This window comes from Parambassis ranga, chromosome 16, assembly GCF_900634625.1.
Source record: "Parambassis ranga chromosome 16, fParRan2.1, whole genome shotgun sequence".
In the NCBI taxonomy this organism is placed as follows: domain Eukaryota; kingdom Metazoa; phylum Chordata; class Actinopteri; family Ambassidae; genus Parambassis; species Parambassis ranga.
The window spans coordinates 11724952-11740300 of NC_041036.1; the positions used below are offsets into that span (position 1 = coordinate 11724952).

The 15349-nt window shown below is 40.8% G+C and overlaps 1 protein-coding gene across 16 annotated transcripts in view; it reads right to left on the reverse strand.

Annotated features, from left to right (window-relative positions):
- LOC114448764 (focal adhesion kinase 1-like) overlaps positions 1–13402 on the reverse strand; it is a 45248-nt gene extending 31846 nt beyond the window's left edge. For 15 of the 16 annotated variants that reach the window (XM_028425931.1, XM_028425930.1, XM_028425932.1 and 12 more), the window contains exons 1-2: positions 11506–11633; positions 6704–6730 (exon numbers count right to left, since the gene is read on the reverse strand). In XM_028425931.1, coding sequence (XP_028281732.1) covers positions 6704–6730; positions 11506–11542 — 64 coding nt within the window. In that variant the 5' untranslated portion in view covers positions 11543–11633. Of the gene's footprint in view, positions 1–6703; positions 6731–11505; positions 11634–13150 lie in introns of those variants that run through there. The other variant, XM_028425924.1, reaches the window with a different exon arrangement.
- Positions 13403–15349: the final 1947 nt, after the last annotated feature.

Here is a 15349-nt window from a genome sequence, read left to right on the forward strand (position 1 = left end):
AGACACAGCAGTGGCACAAAAATCACATACACGTAACATAACCTAAATACTACATAGAGCTTTCCTTAATCCTATTAGAGAAGTAGGCATACCTACAGCTGCTATATGTAATCAAAGCATGTTTGTCTGTTCCTCAGCAGCATTCAACAAAACAGGCTGTGCTTATACCATGTATGCAATGGAATACATACGATGTCCTGGGGGAAGATGCTCTCCTTCAGATTTGGGCCACTTTAACATGCAGATTACCAACACACACTAATTACCCTTTTAAAGTAGGTGCACTACACAATACAGCACAAATTACCCCATCTCTTCAGCACTAAATTCCACTCAGTGGTAACTGCACTAAAAGTGTGCCCTCACACACACACTCACAAGGAGAGGTATCAAATCATGTAGGCCATGCAGGCAGCTGCCAGACCCACAGCCTCCTCTCTCAGTGGGGTTCCACTGACTGACAGTCAACCGGTTAAACCGCAGAGGCCTGGAGTTGAGCTCTGTCCCGTAGAAGCAGCAGAAGGCGGTTTTATCTCCTTGTCTAACTGGTATCTGGGTTACTGGGGTTAGCTCAATCCTGTGGGAAGCAAGAGCTCTCCAGCTTTTTACTTCCCCAGTTTCTCTCCCCCACAGCTCCTCACATAAATCCCTTTCTTCACATGCACCGTTTTCTTTTTCTTTTATTCCCCATCTTCCTTTTCTCCATCCTTTTCCCTTCATCTACAACAATTTTCTTCTCCCCTTTTAAAACTTCTCCTGCTGCTCTCCTCTCATGCTTAGACCTTTTACTTCCTGCCTTCCGTCTCCATTTGATCCTCCTGTCCTATTGAACCACAACCTCTCTTCCTTCCTCCCTCTCATCTTTCGCTCATCCTCAAACAATTTCCTTTGCCCTCCCCCTCTCCCATACTCTTTACTGCATCTCTGTCTCTTCTGCCAAGGATGCACATTATCTATAGCAAAGGTCTGAGAAGAAATTATTAATATAGAACATATTTGCAGTTCAATGCTGATTAAAACACAAGACCCAGTGGACATGTACAGTACTGTGAGTGTGTACTCACAGTAGGGACATAAATCTGTCACAGTCTTTTAGTCTCTGTAACACAAATCAGTCTTTTTTATCTTATGAAGACTTGACTAAAGGTCAGGGATACTAACAACCACCATCTCCTACATACAAATCTGTACAGTTTAGTAAATCTGGTAAATGAATGAGACACAACTTTAGTACAGTTTTTAAACCAACATTGTTATAAATTGTTGTAGAAGATGTGACTGTTGTGATTGAGTAGGCTACACTTTATCTTCACACATTGCTATTACACTGAACCAAGCACTGTAAACGTGTGGATATGAGGACTTCCTGCCCTTCCTGCACTTACAGCTATCCATCTCAACCTCCAATGGTAAAAAAAATCCCTTCACTATAATTGCGATTTGGAACAAATACTGATCACCCAGCCCAGAGTGATGAAATACAGAACCAATCTTAACCAACAAACAAATCATGGTATCAAATAAACATATTATTAAAGAACAGCTGACATCACAAAAACAAGAACTACCTGGCTGTGCCATGTTACTATTGAATCTACTGACACTTTTTGGTACATACTTGGTAAGGGGTGCTGTGCATAGATGCAGGCCCCTTTGCTCCAGCAGAGAGGGATGCAGCCGCTGTTCTCCATTTGTTCTGTAGGGAGAGTGCTTCCAGGTCTGGCCACAGGGCCCAGACAAAACAGCTGGGCCCCAAAAACAGCATAGAGCCTAAGACTAGGAACACTTCCTAATGTGGCTGTTTGCCACTAAAAAAATCCTGAACAAGCAACTAAATGTATCCAAAAAAATGATGTCCTGTAAGTTAGATCTGCTGTGCTGGAAACACGGTTTTTAGTGGTTCAAAGTGTTTCATTTGAACAAAAATTAATCAAAACCACTGTGTCGTAGGTAACTCCAGTAAAGATCACAAGTAGAGGAAACACAGAAGGTAAATATCCTTTGTATTCTGTTCCAATCAGATGTGTGCTATTGTCCAGCCGAGAGCTCCAGATGTTTCATCTTTCAATCAGAATGAAATAAACATCTGCCTCCCACAGTGTCCTAGAACGCCAAATCTGTCCACACCAAAGTTAATCTGAAAGTTATTATTGCATAATAATCTAATTACCAAACGACTGAAAGGCACTCAGATCTGAATGTACAGCCAGAGTGCAGCTCCCGCCTCTACAGCTTGCTGAAACATCATATCACTTCATGACTTGAGGAAATAACTGGTGTCCAAGTCTTAGTAATCAATCCATCCAATTCATCATGACCTTTAACCCAGCACTAGGACCTTCACTATTGTGCAATGTGATATGCAATGATCCACTGCCAGGAAGCTCCTTCACCTCAGGGAGACAGAGTCCCTGTGGATGGAGATAATTCAGTAATTTGCTCAAGGACACTTCAACAGGCTGGAAACTTCCAAAACAGTGCTTGGCTCCTCTGGCTGACGGATGGTTTTCTTGCTCATTAGGCCAATAAATCCCTAAAATATCAAATTCAGGTCATTAGTGCAGAGTTACTGATCCAATGAATCAATCCTTGATGTGAAATCCAACGAACATCTTTTCCCAGCATCCATAAACCTTAAATCACTAGGTTTGGCATTGTATGTCAAACATCCAGGTTACAAAATAACACTGACATCTCTTGTTGGACAAGTAGGACTCTGTGTAATTACATCAAAGTCCAATTTTCCACAGAAAGGTCGTAGTTTTGCTCTGTAAATCCACAATGTTGTCCAAAGAGGATGGCAAAACAGATCACAGGAATAAGAAAAGAGAAACAGACATCAGGGAAAAAAGAGACAGAAATGTAGGGCAGAGAGAAGCGTAGAGAAATAGAGCATAGTGAGGGAGAGGAAGATGAGAGTGACCGGCACAGGAGGGAAAAAGGAGAGCAAATGGTGGGAGAGGATACAGAGAGAGGAAGAAAGAGTGAGACTTGAGAATGAGTAATAAAATTATTAAAAAAAGAAATATGAAGAGCAAGGAGGAAAAAAATCAAAAGAACTAAAGCAAGCAGGAGGGAGAAAGAAAGCAGAGACCCCAGGGAGAACCTGAGCCTTACGTCTTGCAAATCTTCCCCATAAAGCTCAGAGCCTGCAGGAGTTAACCAGGTCAAAGCAGGTATCTCATGTTAGAGACAGGCATAAAGTGACAGAAACGGTGGAACAAAAATGCAGGATCAAAAAAAGATGTGATGTAAAGCCAGGCAAGATAGAAGTACGAAGAGAAAAATGAGGAGCAAGTTTGATGCAGTAAATCCGTTTGGAAGTCAGTCAGCTGCGTGTCATTCGGTCTGCCTTCTGAAGCCTTTCTTCTGTAGCAGCAAAGAGTAACTAGATCACAGCATCATTCCTAACACACATCCACAATGCTGCAGCCAACACAAACACACCGTTTACCCAAAATGAGTGCAGCAAAGACTAGAGTAAACCAGAGAGAGGGTATTTGCATGTGGGTAAGCAGGTACGGTAGTTGGTTCTGAGTGTGTGTGTAGTCAGCGAAAGTGTGTATGTGTGAGCCAAGTGTTCCTTCCTCTGCTGAGTTTTTGCTATAAGCTGCAGTGAAAAAGCTGCTCCGATCACTAACAGGCAGAACCAGAGAGGGAGGGGTGTGTGTGTGTGTGTGTGTGTGTGTGTGTGTGTGTGTGTGTGTGTGTGTGTGTGTGTGTGTGTGAAGATGTGTGTAGGGCAACAAAGGAGAGGTGGAGGTGGAGCAAGAAAGAGAGACACTGTAATTGAGACTTGATGCAGTGGACGCACCACACTTTAACTCAACACATTTATGAGAATAAACAGGCACTCATGAACACACAAACACAAGGTTTTGCCAGGATCACCGCTTAGCCACTGAAAACATACATTCCACTCTCTGACCTCTTACGACACTTGTTTCTCTCTTGTTTCTTTTCCCCATTCTGTATGTCTGCAGGACTCTACTGCCCTCTGTCCTTCTGTCCTCAAAATATATTTCACCTCCTCCTGCAGCATGCCAGCCCTTCACTGGCTGCTAACCACTCTGACACTAAATCACATTGATGTGACTGAGCACACCATGACTAGGGACACGATGCTTCCAGCACCAAAATACTGACAATGATCAAAGGACTGTGCTAATAATCATATATATATATATATATATAAAAATGCCACAAGCATTCCTGCAGCATGTACTGAAGGTATGCCTATTTCTTGTTCTTTAATACATTTAACACAAAAATGAGAAATTTATGGATTTGGCATCTGGAGGAGAAATTACTTAAACCTTGCTGCTTTTTAAAAGCGAAGCTCAGATTTTATATTATTTGTGTGTTTCACATTTTCCCTTGTCTGCCACTTCTTGCAGTCGGAGTATTTACACAAACACTGTTGACACATGACAGTATGTGTAGGTGGACTCATCTCTGATGGGTCACAAATTAGGATTCAGTATAAAACAGGAATGTTACATAGAGAGCTATTCTGTTAGCCCCAATATGTGCGCTATAAAAAACAATAAAGAGGTTTTTGGTGTTGTGGCCTCTTAGTCTGCATTCTAGGTGCCCTGTTATTTTCGAATCTTATTATAAGTTTCAGTTAACCTCAATTTTAACCTCACCTTTGGCAACAACTTTCCCATTGGACAATGTAAAAACAGAACTGTAAATTACGTTCTGGTCCTTCTCACGGATGACAAGTTCTCAGCTCCACATATACAACATCCTGCTTTAAGACATACTGTAGGACCAACAGTTACCTAGCAACAGCCAAGGAAGCAGATGGAAGCTAAGGGCCCCAACATGTCTTATCTATACCTCTGAAATTATTCAGCTCTTCCTCAGTCCACTCCATGACACTGTAACACCAACCCTCTTTGATACTGGTCACACACCTTACAAATCGCTGCTTGCACTCACAAGGTAAGATTGTGCATGGAGCATGTGTGTGTGTGTGTGTGTGTAGTGTGTCACAATTCTAGTATTAACTTTCAGAAGCAGTAATTGTCAGTTGTTCTCACAAAGTTTCTCTGATTAAGTGTATTAGTTTGTTGTACAATATGTGCCCAGCTTAAATTAAGACCAACATCAAACAACAGAACATAAAGCTTATAATAACTATCCTATAACCTTTTACCAGAAAAAAGTACCAAATAAACTAGGGATGTCCCGATCAGGTTTTTTTGCCCTCGAGTCCGAGTCTGAGTCATTTGATTTTGAGTATCTGCCGATACCGAGTCCCGATCCGATACTTTCTATAAAGGCACTCATTGCGGCAAAACCCGTGTATGTTTGTGTGTATTGCCAAGAGAAATTATTGCGATAAGCGATAATATTGTCAAATCAATGTTCAACTAACATAATGATAATGACATATAATGCAAGTACACCCTTTCAAAGATCAATAAACTTTAATTTCTAAAGAACATTTAACATTGGAAAGGCCCCCAATTATCAACACTATTATTATTATTATTGTTATTATTAATGATATTAATATTATTATTATGAGTAGTGGTAGGCCTATTACCATAGCTTATCTGAGCATAGTCAATGGAGTTAAGTCAAACCAACTAGCACGTCATGAGCAACAGAGAGCCAAACAACAACATGCACTCTACCTGCTGCTGGGAGTGGGCTCACCTGTACGCACAGGTGTTTGTGTGCGAACGCGTTTGCGTGTGTGTATGCGCATCAGCGAATTTTAAAAACGCCACCATGTAGACAGAAACACATAAAATAGTAGAGATGGCACAAGAGGACTGGGCAAGAGAACTAGACTAGGTGGCGCTGCAGCGAGTGCCGCCAGTGAGAAGGCAGAGAACTTCACTCGTACAACGCGGACTCTCTCTGATAGCACGTTGTATTCATAAGCATGTTTAGTCTTGTGGTGAATTGTGTGGAAGTGTTGAACCGGTGTTGTGCAGCTTCACAGCTCTCTGTGTTGCTGTAACCAGCGTCCAAACCCTGCAGCACTGTGACGCACCGTGGCGACGCAGACAGCGAGCTGACCGTGGTCTGCTCAGAACATCCTGTAAACGTTACACAATGAGTTAAAAAATAAGAACTACCTGTTGGTTTGACACATTTCAAGAAACAGAAGCCGCGGGCCATATTAAATCTGACGGCCGGACTTTGCACACTTTATACGCTACGACGCACCGAGTGACGCCTTTTGTCATCCAGCCTCTTTGGCAGCGAGAGGGAGAGAGAGAGAGGAAAACAAACAAGCATGCAAATGTAATTTATTGCGGCCGAAAAACTTATCGAGCCCATTTAAAGTTATCGTGCAATTAATTGATTTATTGTTTATCGCGACAGGCCTGTGTGTGTGTGTGCCGCCACACTGGGAGATTTCACACACGCAGCACATCGAGGTCTCGAACCAGGACCTGTCGCACCAAAAGCAGCTGTTATACCCCTGCACTACAGGACACAGAGCCACCCTGCACAGAAGGCGTTAACTTTGACAGCCCTAATAAGTATATATCCGAGTCCTGATCGGGAGGTAATGTCCGATTCCGATCGAGTCTGAAATCACGTAATCGGGCCCGATTTCCGATCATGTGATCGGATCGGGACATCCCTAAAATAAACATAAAAACATGCATACAATGTTGTACCATAGCTGCGTGTGTTAAAATAGGAAAGTAGAAATGTTGAATCTTCTACTCACCAGTGTAGTATGATATTCTGGAAATATCTGAAACAGAAAAGGGGGAGGGAGGGGGAGAAAAAGGGGGTTTAATTTTCATAACAGTGTGAATATATAGCTCAGTGACTTAAAGAGTAAATGATTTAGTCACAGTGTGTAATTAACTGAGCCATGACATCAATGCAAGCTACTACTACTACCACTACTACTAACAATTATTATAAATTTAACACATTTACAGCCATCCAACTGTGTATGTCATCAAGGAGCTGCCATGAAATGTGCCTCACTTGCATGCAAGAGATAATATTATATTACTGTATTTAGGGTAAGGAGCTATTTGCCTGCTTATTAATCTGCTCCTTAACAATCCACAGCACAACTAGAAGACAACATAAACAGAAGAAATAAAAGGGGACAAAAGCAACCAGGGGTGGCATGAGGTAAGAGTATGGCAGCCAGATAGCCGAGCCAAACAAAGAACGTAATCAAATCATTGATCACTTTTAAATTTTGTTTACCAAATACAACTAACAAGACTTTGACCACTTTGAAAGACCAATGTCCACTCCTATTGGCTACAATGCTGACTTTCCTGACTGACGAGAGTCAATTTCTAATCACACTTAAGTATTTGCACTGGTTTACATGTTTGTCAGCATTGACCAGCCGCTGACAGACCAAGCAGCAGCAGCTCCAATGAATCAGGAGGATTTGATATGTGCTGCACCCCAGACAGCTGGGGGGAGGCAAGCATCATGACTTGGCAAAATATCTGCTCTGTCATGCTGTAATAACTTCACCCGCTGGTCTCATTTAAACATGACCTCAGTCACCTTCTGCTCAACACCTTTTTAAAAAAAAAAAATCCATTTCACTCAGTCCTACATTCTCATGCAAAAATGACAGCAGAATGAGCCATACGATGAAATGTTCAACACTCTGAAGCAAACCTGACATTTGTTACTAAGCAACAGCTATGAACAGTGACTGTGATGCTAAAAAGGAAGCCAAGGCTTTGTCTTAGGATACATGTAGGATAAGGCTGTCCCAAATTCACACAGCATACTACATTTAAAGCATGAACTATGAAATGTATACATGTATGTATAGTATAGTATAGTATAGTATAGTATAGTATAGTATAGTATAGTATAGTATAGTATAGTATAAGATAAATAAATGTATAGATTATAAGGTTATAACACTTTACTTACTTTAATTTTACTTGGTTTGGTTCACCACTGCTCAGTGTGTGTTCTGCCACTTCACATAATTTCCTCTAATCACATAATCCAATTTGTTCCTGGCAGAGTTTTGTCCAAAACGCTGGCTACAAGTAATATGCTATTATCAAAAGCAACAAAACACCAGCTCTGACATTGTTTTCTCAGCCTCCATCTTTAGTCTGATATTCACCTGTGATAGGCCTGACATTAAGGCACTGAGCAATTTTGAACCTGGACTAGCATCACATTCCACAAAAAAAGCCAAAGGAGTAAGCATGAATTGAAATGTTTTTTGGTGTTAAAAATACAATATGCTAACAGCAACATCAAGCTTTACATCAGCACATATGCATTTTCTATTAAAGCGTTTGTCCTGGTTTTGAACTCTCTCACCAGAAATGACCTCACTTTAACCTTTAACAATGGCCCAAATCAACTGATACATCTATCACTAGAACTTTTCACTTGCATAAACAGCCCCCTCCTCCAGTGCTTTTAGCGTTTTTCTTTCTCTCTCCCTCGCTCAGAGTAAAAGAACTAAATACTGTCTCTGGCTGTAAACCACACACAAGGCTATGCCAGTTGACACCATGCTAAGGGCATTGCAAAACTCCTTTCTCATCGTGGAAACAACAACAGCCTTTTGCAGCTCTTCTGCACTGATCCGCTTGTCAAAATTCCACAACACAGTGTAGCTGTGTCACCGCAGCAGCAGCGATGACTTCAATGAGGTAGCTGTCACTGTAAGTAGTAGACGTAGAATTGAGGCTTTTGCAGCATTTTTTCATGTCTGCAGTTTGTGTAGTGGTATAAAATACGCATTTAAACCCCCATGTTATCACCTTTACAGGCCAACATAGCTTAGTAGAGGCCACACTGCAGGTTTATTTTCCCATTTACAAATAGTCAAATGTAGTTGCACGCTCAGTTTGTAAGAAATATGTGTCAGTGTAAAACGCTCGAACATAAACGCACAACTTCACGTTCCAGCGCACTCACATCAATTCAGAGAGAGAGACCCTTTATTACGTTTCTAACAACCCTCACATCTGTTCATTGACTGCCATACGGCCCATTATCACCAACAATTATCTTCCTCCTATCAACAAATACCTCACACAACACACTTGAATCTCGTATATTAAGGACTCATAAGGATTAAGGATTTCATATAACATCAGAAGCTTTGAGACTGACGTTAAAGTGTTAAAATTAAAGAGAGATTTGTTTGAGGATACTAAATTCAGATTCTTTATTACCACAGGACCAGCTCTCATCCTCATGGTTAATGCTTTGTCAGATCATTCAAAACATTGTTTGTCCAGATACATGACGATGTATTATTCTTTTTATTATCACGTTGATCTATTATTGACTAACTACTCTGCAAGTCTCATGTGAAGAGTAAATATTTCTGTCTTTAAATAGAAGAGTGAATTTACAGGGCAGAAATGTTGCAGATCCCGATTGTATTCTCTTCCACTCTTGCAGTTTTTTATAGATTTATAGTGTCATTTGTTTTTACACAAACAAGCCTTTTTTTACAAGCCGTTTTATGGCTCTACCTCAGTGCACTGCAACAAAGTTCAGATATGTATAAATCCAAACCGCTGTGGGTCTCTGGAGTCCCACAGAACCTTCACATCTCTGAATGCTTTCAGGAACTGAAAAGAAGGATTTTACTCTTAAACACTCAGCAGTGTTGATACTTCTATCTTTTTTTACTGCATGAACTCCTCTCTGTCTGTTTATCTGTAAAAACCTGCCCACTGTCTCCGATCACAAAAAGAATGGCAAGAAAACAGAAAACATTTAAACTGCCAGAGATAGCCAGCCATGAAGTAATAAATCTGTTTCTACTTTCAAAACACTTCATTTTGCACCAACATGCTTACACAAGCTCGTAAGTGAAAACATGGCTCCCACACTGTTTGGGTGTAACTGTACTTTAAATGTGCATATGGCAGCTACACTGCGCATTTCTCTAGAAAAGGTAAACCTGAGTCTAAATGACTTAGTATTATAGGGAAATGAAATTTAAGGTGGACGGTATTGATATTTCTGAAATCCTCAGTTGACTTCCTGTTTTGATCACAGTTTAATATGATTACATCACTGGACAACCTGATGGGATTTTTCCATACAAGCAAACATTTGTGCCTTATATAGAGTTCTGAAATAGGTGTTATGTGTAATGGTAACTTCTTCTCACCTGAAGGTCATGTCGGATGTATGGTGCATAAACCTACGCCGAAGACAAATCTAACACAGAATGCAAACCTACAACATGGGGAGGTCTTTTAGTTTCACATTTAGTGCTGACCAAATGGTTATGCAAAACAGTGAGCTATAGATGCAAATACAATCAAACTGATGACAGCACAAGATCAAATTCTGCTCCTAATCTGAGTACCTTTTTACTATTTATATAATGTTATTTGTAAATCCCACAATTTGCTCAACAGTGCCTTCTCTGACAGTGATCACTGCTAGTGAGTGTAAATAATATGACACAAACCATCAGGTATCTACAGCTATTAGAGAGAAACAGGCAGAAAACATACCCCGAGGCACAGGATGGGTGCTGGAGGTAGATCTGTCCTGGAATTCAATACAGCACAATAATGTAACCACATCTGAGTTAAGACATGAGACAACAGAACTTAACTCAGAGTTTCCATCCTTTATAGATTTGGAGGATGTGTGTGTTTACGACTACAGCAGACACACTTACAAAAGTCTGCATAGTATTTGTGTTTTAGCTGAACAGATGCAGGGGAAAATGTAGTGATTTTAAACATCAATCTCCCCAAAGATACTTGGTTTCAACTAAACAACATTTAAGGGTACTGAATAAATTAAACCAAGCACTAATTAAAGAAATCAGCACCACATTTGCCCATGAAGGCAGCCCTCCCAAGGTAATGATACTTAAACAGAGGTCACACTTGTCATAACTTGACTACGCTTGCTGCAGAATTTGTGATATGAAATGACCAAGACATGTCCAGCCTGAGGAAAAATATTTCTAAAACCTGTAGAGTATGTATATCATAGCCTTAAATCTAAGTTAAATACCAGTGCCTATGAAGTATGACAGCATGACAGCATTCTCAAGTTGTCTTGAGAATAATGAAGACAGTAAGAGCAAAGTAAGTGCAGAAGAAGTGTTGAATCCCATCTTTAGATTTTTACAAATCTAGGATTCAAGATTCAAGTTCAAGTATAAAGAAAAGTCCCACAATGTTTCATGGAAGCAAGCCTGCTGGCCAAGATTCAACAACAGATACAAACAAACACATTTGTGCAACTTGATTCATCTGTCAAAACTGTTGTCAGAAGCAAGCAGCCGTGTTTATCAAAGGAACACAGAAGAGGCTGACAACGTACTCGTCTTTGTTTGTGCTCCACTCTCTACCTGTCTGTGAGGTTTTCACATGCAACTGCATGCACAGCGGTGAGCAGCACAAATTCCTTTCTAGCCCTCAGCCTGCTAGACCCTCTTTACCTGCCTAGCAAAGAGCGCCCATATACCGGTCCAATCACAGCCGAGCAGATTCACCGAGCCATCAGTATGACTACACACGTACATACCTCCATTGGTGCAGCCCAGGAAATCCCAGAACTGCATGTTGGCAGTCTGCTCACAGAGGACTGAGCCTCTGCTAAAAATCGCCTGCGTGCTGTATATTTCTATCCTGAGACTCCACTTCCTTGTTGTACTGTATGCTGTCACTTATAGGAGAAAGGAAACACCCGCCCACTGATTGTTTCAGACTGACACACCTGGGGGTTGAGTTTCATTTCTAAACTGCTCCCACCTTCTCTCAATTCTCCTCACTATTTCTCCTTTCTTCGCCTCCCATCTTATCTTCTACTCTGTCTTTTCTCCGTTATCTTTCCCCACTGAAAAAGGCACGGGTAAAAATCAATCTGGCATCGTCAATGTTGCTATCCCCATCCCTGCCTCTTCATATAAGGAGAAGTAACAGGAGAAGTGGCAGACACACAGAAACAAAGCTGCTGCAAATTTTCTGCTATGTGTTCTTAAAAACACGATTTAAACATATCATTCAAAACAAAGTGATATATTTTCAGACAAGAGACAAAAACAGAAGCCATGGATGGAGTGGCAACCTAGGAAACCTAAACTACTGTTTCAATGACTTCTACAATGAAAGGTACTTGTGTTCATTCAGAGGAAGGGAAGTGATTCAATAAAGATGCCAGGAAGTGAAACTACATCATAATACACTTATAAAAAACAAGATCATATCCATTTTTAACTTAACCGCAGATTCACCATCAATAATATGAATCACCTTTTATGTTTATCTACAGGAGATCGACGTGTATCATTCTTGTTGGGGTTTTTTTACAGAAACATAAAACTCCAAAATGCTGATGTGCATATTCTCATTAAAATGTTGTTGTTTCAAATACACCTGGACATCCTGAGACTCTGGTGCAAGGGGATGTGTGATCAGGGTTCACATAAAGGCAGGAAACATGATGGGAGGAAATGACAGGAGAACAGAAATCTGAAGGAGATTTATAACAGAACAGATTTGACACCAAATGACAACTCACAGAGCTGCTAAACACCGAGCTGTGCACACTGTTTTTGCACAAAACTTAAACTTTAATTCCACCAAGCATGCTAAATGAACGATTTATGGTCCTAAATCAGAGGCTGTTCAAATATTAATACATTTCAATCGGCCTTCTGTGTGTGTGTATGTGTGTGTGGTATTGGTTGTTGACGTGACAAGGCGAGCAAAGCCAAAACACTTGAGACGCTCAGGTTAAGTAAGAACTGCCCCCTTTTGTCTCAAACCCATTGCCTGCAACAGTAAGTCTGAGCAACTCGTTGCTCAACATACACACAGATGTTTATCCACAGCGTTGCTGCTCTGCATGACAGCAGGAACAGTCCTCACTGAGGACCTTTGCACCTACCGGAGAAACAGAGAGGGGTGGTTTCGGCCACTGCACCACTGTCTGTCTGTTAGGAATACAAATGACTTCGCGGTGGTAAAATGACCAGTATTTCATATCCATATATTCCACAATGATTCCTCTAAATCCAAATGCCAGCTGCTGAAAACACACCTACACATATCCCATTGCCGTTAACCCCTATTGTCTGTGTGTGTGTTACCCCCTTTAATGCTAAGCTAGCTCAGCTAACGGTGGGCTATTCCCACTCAGTCCGCCCCCAAGAGGGATCAATACTCACCCACTTCAGCCCTGGAACCCGGCCGCACCTACTATCCGTAACCGGTCACCTTATCCAGCCGGTAGGTGTTGATTTTAATCTACACACCCGCTGATATGAGCACCGGCTCGGCGGCTGTGTCTCTACCTTCTGGGTCCCTCTCTCTCTCTCTCTCTCTGTCTCTCTCGGTCTGTTTTTGTCCACAACAGCGCCGTGCCCGGTTGTCGGTGTCCACTGACGCTAGCTGCTGCTAGCGCTGCTGCTGCTGCTGCTGCTGATCTTTTCCAACATGGCTGCAGCTGGCAGGGCTCGCTGACAGGAGGAGAGGGGCCCTACGTGTCCACAGCTACAGCGAGGGTCCCCAAATAATTTTATGTAACGTCCCAATTTCACACAATGCTTCACCCCTCCCCCATTACTCCCCTTAAGAGGTGTGGAAAGAAATGATGTACCTCACATCAAATGAAATGAACAGAGAGAAAATCATGATTTTATTCTAAATTATCTTATTTTTGTTTTGATCTCACAGTTATTATTTACCCATATTAATATTATTTAAAGCATTAAGACACATGGTCAAGATCCAGGAATGGAGGCATTGGAGCAAACAAATAAATGCAAAAAAAAAAAGCTGTTGAAAGAATATTTTGTCCAAAATTTGAATTAAACATCCAGAAAAAAATAATAAGTTTGTTCACCTATGCTCTATTATGGTTGCTCTTTTGGTGATTGAATAAAAAAGGATTTATAAACTCAATTGTTCCCCACTTTATCAGTAATCCACAGAGCAGCCATCAAATCCGCCTTATAGGACAAAATCACAAATGTCTCTCAGTGTAGATGAAAGTTTGTAGGATTTAGGCTGACATTAAAGGACACAGAAGACACTGTACATGTAAGAGCTCATAGTCGTGCCAGAGCTGGTGTCTCATGTTTAAATGAAACCTTAAGAGATTTCTGTCATACATTATTCATCACAGCGTTATAATGTAAGCCAAACAAAAGAAGCTTTGGGATAAAGATGCACACACACACACACACACACACAGGGAGGATGATAATAATTGTGACTTCAATGCTGGCTGCCATTATGCTGTCTTGGATCTGTGTGTCTCCACTGTCTTGCAGTCAGAGCCCAAACAATCCACTCACAGTCCCACCTACACATGCACTCAGTTCAAAGATTATTTTTATTCACACAAAAGAGTGGTGTAAATTATGGCCTGGCTGAGGGGGAGGATTAAACCTCATGATGTCATTAAGAGTACACTGTCCTGTAAATAAGATTATCATTCAAATAGCATATCATTCAACACAACTACCTCCAACAGGATCAGGAGAACAAAGGAATTCAATAATTTGTGTATACAGTATATACGTGCTCATATACAGCATGTATGTGTATTTCCGAGAAAACTAAGAAAAACAAAATTGGAAGCAGGCTATTGTAAAAGTGCCAGCTCTGTGGAAAAGAGCAAAAAGTGATGTAGAAGAGTGCCAGAGGAGTGACATCAGGAGTGTTGTATGCATGTCTGTGCTACACACAGCCTGGCCAAGTGGCTTTCCAAAACAAAAAAACACATTATAGAGCTCCATCTGTTGGTTAATATGGAGAAGTACAATCTATCCATCAATCTATCCTTGTTTGTCATTTTTATGGTAAATTGAATCACATAAAAGATGCAAAATCAACTGATGGTTATTACAAAGGCCCACCTCCCACTGTGAAAGTCTAACAGTAGCAGAAGACAGTGTGATGTTTTTGCCTCTTTTTACTGACAAAATCACCTCTGATGTAAACAGGGGCCATCACTGTCAGCAAAACCTGTTTAAAATCCCGAATCTGTCCTTCAGACTAATATTTAAATGCATAAAAGTGTGGAATGGATGCATTCACACTGTGCACACCTCCCTAAAGTTTATACTGTGATATAGTGTTACCAATTTCTGTGTTAACTGTTGTTCTTATAGTTTTTAACTCATTTGTTGACTTCACATTTCTGACTGTTAAATAAAACTTAAAGATGAGTTTATAATAAGTGCTTTAATAATTCAAGTGAACACACCTTACTGTAGCAATGATATACACAGAATTACATGAAATTTACTACATGCAATTATTAATACACAACTATCATGGTTGGATATCATCAGTACACAGCCCTACAGTTATAAACATACAGACCTCATCAGTGAATATGTTATTTATTTACCCACTAT